The sequence below is a fragment of the Capsicum annuum genome, chromosome 11 (assembly GCF_002878395.1).
Source record: "Capsicum annuum cultivar UCD-10X-F1 chromosome 11, UCD10Xv1.1, whole genome shotgun sequence".
In the NCBI taxonomy this organism is placed as follows: domain Eukaryota; kingdom Viridiplantae; phylum Streptophyta; class Magnoliopsida; order Solanales; family Solanaceae; genus Capsicum; species Capsicum annuum.
Window position 1 is genome coordinate 65,726,791 of NC_061121.1, and position 7,059 is coordinate 65,733,849.

The following is a 7,059-nucleotide window of genomic DNA, read 5'->3' on the forward strand; positions in this document are numbered from 1 at the left end:
ATATCTAACATGTACAATAGTAAAATAACAGGTCCAACAGATCACACATTTATTGCACTAGGTAAGTTATCTGTTGCAATATATAACTAACTTATTGCAATAAATAAGTAATCTGTTACAGCAATAAAAATAGATCAATCATCTGTTGAAATAGATGACTGGTTTGTACAATAGATCACATATTTATTACAGTATATGACTGATATGTTGCAACATATAACTAACCTATTGTAATAGATAAGTAATCTGTTGCAACATTAAAAATAGATCACTCATCTGTTGAAATAGATGACTGGTCTATGCAACAGATCACACATTTATTGTAATATTTGAGTGATCTGTTGGAACTGTTATCAACGGTTAAAATTATTTAGATTTCTTCCAACAGAAGGGTCGTCTATCATGACAGATGAATGATCAATTGCAAAAATCAAGTCTGGAACATGTGCTATTGGAATAGTTGATAAGATTTTTGCCAACAGAAGGTTCACCTGTTGCATCGGATTTTTAATCCGATGGTTCCTCTGTTGCATCAGATGGTAAATCTGTTGCATCAGATTTTTAATCTGATGATTCCTCTGTTGCATTCGATGGTAAATTTATTGTATCATATGGTTAATCTGTTGTAATAGATTTTTAATTCGATGGTTTCTCTGTTGCATCATATGGTAAATTTGTTGCATCAGATAGTTAATTTGTTGCATCAGATAATAAATCTGTTGTATCAGATGGTTAATCTGTTGCATCGGATGGTTAATCTATGGCATCAAAAGGTTAATCTATTGCATCAGAAGGTTAATCTATTGCAGAAAAAAATAGTAGTATGATTTTGTTCAATAGAACAACTACAATATCACCATTTTTACCAAGAACAAGAATAAATCAACCCAGCAACAGGCGCACTACCAAAAACATCAACATCGTTGTTTTGTTTGTACAAATACAAACAACAAAAATCAAACTTCAAAAAAGCAACAGACAACAAAAAAACATATTTCACTCAGAAAAAAGAAGAGAAGAAATACCAGAAATTTGGATTTTATTCAGATTGCATTTCAAATTAAAGCAACAAATATTGGAATTGTTAACCAATATCAGAAGAGAAGTTGGCTCAAGTTTCTCTTTTTCTTCAAAACTAAAAAGGCCATAATATTTTACCTGTGAAAGAAGAAAAGGGATGATGAAGAACTCGAAGCTGTTGTAGCCGGAGAGCAAGACTGTCAAGTCAATTGACGGTTGAAAGTCAAAAGGAACTCGAAGCCAACTATTTGTCGCCGGAGGTTAAAGTCGCCAGGGATTGAAAGAAGAAATTTGCAGAACTATTGGTTGGGAGAAAATGTTGGGAGAGAGAGGAGAGAAGTTGACTTAGAGAGGAGAGGGATGTGAGTTGATTTGTATTTTTGAACGGATTAGAAAGTTTTAAAAATGTTAATCAAGTTCACAATTAACTTAATCAAATTTCCTAATTATGTTTGACCCTTTAAGTTGATCAATGTCACCAGTCCTTCATTCAAGAGTTAAATGACACCTTTCCTTCAATTTTCTCTAGTATTTCAAAAAGAATAAAAATTATATTATTTTAGCCTTTCTATAATTAATCGTTATCACTTCTCATTTATCATCCATTATTTTTACACTAATTAATATATTAAATTTATATATTATATTATATATACTTAATGAGAATTTCCTATTTTTCTTATGTATAAGGAAAATATGGCGTTGTCAAACCGTTATTTTCAACATAAATTTGGTCAAACCTTTAATTACCATTTAAATTGTGAGATGGTTAGTGGCTCACGTTTTTGGTGTTACGTTGTTTATAAAGAACCGAAAAGGAACAAGAAAAAATAACAAAGAAAGATTTTTCCTTTTTGTGTTGTCTTCTAGAGTTTTTTAATAAATAAATCTTTGTTAGTTTTTTTCTTGAAGTTTTTTTTACTGGAAGAGCTTGTTGAAGGGGATACACCTTAATTGGTGAAATATCCTCAAGTATAATGTCGATAAACATGTCTCAAGCTATAAAAATTTTCATAATTTTCCAACAATCTTAAGGTATCTCACTTGTATTATTGTTGATCACGGAAATAATTATCACATGTTATGCTGAAGAAAAAGAAAATGAATTCCTTTTGCTAGGAACTATAAAAGCAGATAATTTCTCTTTTACATTTTTCTTGGATGATGTTGAATCAAGAGTCCATTGTTGACATTATGATTGGGTATCTGTGGGATCTATTGGTGAAGAGATCAAAAGAATATTGTTCTTGTCATTTCTTTTCAACATCAAAATTCATGAAATGGTCCTTCAACTTGTGTTTGAATATAACTGATCATATACAATGTAATAAGTAATTCTTTGCCAAGGGGTTCACAAACCTTAGATTCACCACTACTCCCACATATGTCATCAATATAATTTTTTTCTGTATATGAAAATATTTATTCTCCTTTATTACGTGAAAAATCTTTGAGAATAATCTTTGTTTTATCATTCACCTTAACATATAAGATGAAAAAAAAGTCAAGGTTAGAGAATACATTTAAAATTCTAGTCCAATTACTTCGAGAGTATTTTGTGGAGATTGACAAGTGCAATTAATAAGAAAATGTGTGTATTAATTAAAAAGACTTTACTATGTGGCATTAGGCTTTGTCTCCTTCCCTATATATAGAGAGCATCATACAAGACATGAAGTATGTAACACAAATCTGTTTTCTTCTCCCAATAAATTATAATACATTCTTATTTTTGATTGATTTAAGGATTTAGAACATGATTGGAACAGAGATTTGCCTTATCAAGAGTTCTCCAGTCCCTAGTGCAACACCAGAAAATAGCAACATGGACACTCTCATCAATATCAATCTGGATCAGTGAGCATTCTTTTACTATTTTATTTCATTTTGTGTTCCATATAGGTTATTGAGCTGAGGGTCTATCAAAAACAATCTCTCTACCTTACTTGTTGGTCTTTTGTTCCATATAGGTTATAGGATCCAATGACCGTTTTTAAAATATGGCAATGTAGAGTCATATTGGAGGTCCATTTTATTTGCAGTTTGTACATTCACTCAAATAATTCTTACTGATTTCGAATTTCATTACTTTTTTGTGTATATGTATAGTGGTGATCCAGTAATGTACGAGTCATATTGGAGAAAAATTGGGAATATGTGCGACATAACATTCAATGGTTATGAGTCATTGAGTTATTTTGCTAATGGTAAGAGCTTGTGTTGGTTCTTGGAGTCCAAACTAGAGGAAGAAATCAGGAGGCTGCACAATGTGGTTGGAAATGCAATTGTGGATGATTATTATGTTGTTATTGGCAATGGATCCAGCCAGCTTATTATGGCTGCACTCTATGCTCTTTCCCCTACAAATCAACCACACCCAATCAACATCGTTGCAGCTGCACCTTTTTATTCGGTATGTAACATATTTTTGTATACATCAATAGAATTGGTGGCATAAAGGTAAATTTTATTAAACGGCCACCAAGATTAATGATCCCTTCTGATTTTAGACATTATTTTAACATGTCTGAGGTTGATCAATTTTTAATTAACCTATAACTCAAAGTCAACGGAACAAGAGTTTAATAATGCTGCTTCATTTATATCAAACATATCATCATGTCTCTAGCTGAGACAATGTTGGTTACTTACAATGTATCGTAAGGAAACATATATGGACATGGTTCATGCAAAGATTTGCAAAAGATACATGTTTATAGTATAATATTCGTGCTTGTTCTTTATTAATTATTCACATAGTTCTTGGTACATGTCAGATCTATTAACTATAACCTGAACCATAATTTTTTTGGTTATATAATTATGGTGTCTGAATTAGCTTTCTTCTAATCCTACCAAGATTTGGACAGTCGAAAGGAATCATTATTTTTTTCCTTTATTAGAATTTGAACTTGAGATCTGGTGGTTCTCAACTCACTTCATTGGCCACTATACCACGTACACCCCTGAGTGCAACATGAATCAAATTCTTAGAACGCATCATGTGACTTAATTAGTGAGATTTCTTGATTAATTACAATTAACAATAATTGTCTTGTTGCAGTCATATCCAGAAATGGCTGATTTTGAGAGGTCAGAGCTACACAAATGGGCAGGAGATGCAAGAAATTATGACAAAGATGAACCATACATTGAGTTTATAACATCTCCAAATAACCCTGATGGGGTTATTAGAGAGCCTGTTGTTAATGGAATTCAAGGAAAATTAATCCATGATTTAGCTTATTATTGGCCGCAGTACACTGCTATTACCTCGCCTGCCAACCATGATGTCATGCTCTTCACGGTTTCCAAATGCACTGGTCATGCTGGTTCTAGAATTGGGTAAGTTTCTCAAAAATTGCAATCATTAATTATAAGTGAGGTCATAATGACATAATTAAAGAGTAACACAAAATTAATAAGATTGCAACATTGTTGCAATCTAGGAATTTTAATCTAAAAAATATTTATGAGAATTTGCTTAAAATCAACCACGTCAAATACTGTTTCTACCTTCGAACACTCGAAGAAGGTTGTAGGCAGCTTACACTGACAGAAGTATCAGTGACTGGTTCTACAAATCAAACATATAGATAATACTAAGATAATTTTTTCGTTGTTAATAGACTTATTTCAAATACAAACTATATTGGGGTCTACAAATTTCAACTTCTCACTAAGATGGTGTCATTTGTTTTGATTTGCATGCAGTTGGGCACTTGTTAAGGACAAAGAGGTGGGAAGGAAAATGATAAAGTTCATGGAGGTTAGCACAATTGGGGTATCAAAGGAAGCTCAACTTAGAGCTGCTAAGATTCTTGGAGTAATCTCTGATAGCTGTGTGAATCCCACATTGGATAATTTCTTTGAATATAGTCAGTCTCTTTTGACTGATAGATGGCAAAGGTTACGACAAGTTGTTAAGGCCAATGACCTTTATGTCCTCCAAAAATACCCTCTTCAGTATTGCCTCTTCACGAAAAAATTCTACGAAACACACCCTGGTAATCACAAAATTTTTACTACATTACTTTTTTTTAAAAAAAATTTTTTAGTCGGTTACAGGTTTTTTTATGAAGGGTGAAAAATACATCCAAAACATTTCTCTTTTTTTAGGTTCATATCTGAACTATCATCAACTATTTATCGGATATACTTCAACTATTTTAAACCAAGATACTTTAGGTATTGACACTTTTCTTTTAAATTTCAAATTTACATGTTTTTTCATTTTTTTGGAACAGCATTCGCATGGCTAATGTGTAAAGGAAGTGAAGAGGACTGTGAGAAACTTCTCAAAGGACATAAGCTTCAAACAAGGGGTGGAGAAAAATTTGGGAGTTATTCAAGAAATGTTAGGATAAGTATGTTGGGCAAAGATGAAGACTTCAACATTTTTCTACAGAGGCTTGAGGCTATTATTCAAGAGCTTCCAGACGGAAATTAAGACATATCTATGCGATTTACAGCATATTGAAGAACATCCGTTCTAATTTTGTTTTATTTCCCATATCTATTTTTTTTGCTTTGATTATTTGTTTCATTGGACAATTTTATCTACCCTTTTTATTATCTGTTTACAACAAGTTTTTAAATTATTTGAAGATAATGGAATAATAATAAGTAGAAAGAAAATGAAATTATGTAAAAACAGTATTAATTTTCTAGGGGCATCATAAAATCTAATCCTAAGACAGAGTATGCTTTTATGTTTAAATCTCTAACTAATATTCTAATGAGTGTATATGATGATTAATAGAATTTTTCACAAGTATTAATAAAACTTACCTTTGCTTTTGGTGTATTGAGATATATATTTATTTAAATGTATGTTTTCATTTTTTTTTTATATAAGAAGTATTATTTGTAGAACTGTCAAAATGGGCTTGACCCTTGAGGCCGATCCAACCCAACCCGCTATAAGGGTTGAGTTGGGTTGTGATTTTTGAGCCAATTTAAAATTGGGGCTTATAAGCCCAACCCAAGTCAGCCCGCTGGCCCTTGAGGCTTGATTGAAGCTGCGCTGGGCTGGCCCGTGGGTCAAAATACTATTTAATGTAAATTAAAAATATATGAATATTGTAAAAGAGAAAGTAATAATTAAAAATAGTAGTTATTGAATAAGTTTAATATAATATTTAACTTATTAAGTGTTAAACCTTAATCATCAAGTATTGATGTTTCATTTGTTGTTGTTATTCAATTTAAACTTGAAATTAAAAAAAATTGTAAGCAAAAAAAATTAAAAATATAAATAGTGATTACTCAAAAATTTTTATCTAGTTCTTACACAATATTTTACTCATTTATCATTAAATGACAAACATTAAAATTTCTAATCATAAATATAAAAATTGCATCCATCATGAAACGTTCAAACATTGTTGCAGCTACTCGAAATCAATTGCACAACATTACCCAAATTCAAAGCGATAATAGTTTTAAGTGAATTTTAAATATTATTAACTTTTGATATATAACTTTTTGATATTGTTCAACTTATTAAATTTGCATATGAATTTAGATGAATGTTGTTAATTAAGATAATGTAATCAATAAATTCAAATATGTTTGACAATGTATTGGTGTTCAAAATATTATAAATCATCGTAGAATTATGTACTTTATATAATAATATGTTAGAAGTGTGAATGAATTGTCATATCTATTAGTTCAAATTGAAAAAGGAAATCTAGCGAAAAATTGATAAAAATAAAGGGTAGCCTGCCCCAACCCGCGACCCTATTAGGGCTGGGTTGGACCATAAATTTTACTTAAAATTACACAAATACACAAGTTATATTTTCAATATTACAAAAAATCCCAATTCCCTAAATATATTACAAAAAATCCCAATTCCCTAAACATATTACAAAAATTTCAATATATTCACAGAATGTTATGTATATGTCGGCTATGCTATGTATATTAATAGGGAGAGAGTAAAGTAATTAAAAAAATGAAAGAAAATGTAATTACTTTCAAAATGGTTGGTATTTATGTTAGTTATACTAACTTTTAAGGCCCTTTAAAGTG

At 30.8% G+C, this 7,059-nt stretch overlaps 1 protein-coding gene across 1 annotated transcript; it reads left to right on the top strand.

Annotated features, from left to right (window-relative positions):
- The first annotated feature begins 1,849 nt into the window (after positions 1-1,849).
- On the top strand, positions 1,850-5,590 carry LOC107846935 (L-tryptophan--pyruvate aminotransferase 1). Its single transcript, XM_016691208.2, has 6 exons — positions 1,850-2,055; positions 2,767-2,877; positions 3,130-3,433; positions 4,085-4,365; positions 4,735-5,027; positions 5,268-5,590. Exons 2-6 carry the CDS (start codon positions 2,777-2,779, stop codon positions 5,468-5,470), a joined length of 1,182 nt encoding a protein of 393 aa, XP_016546694.2. The 5' UTR covers positions 1,850-2,055; positions 2,767-2,776; the 3' UTR covers positions 5,471-5,590.
- The last annotated feature ends 1,469 nt before the right edge of the window (positions 5,591-7,059 follow it).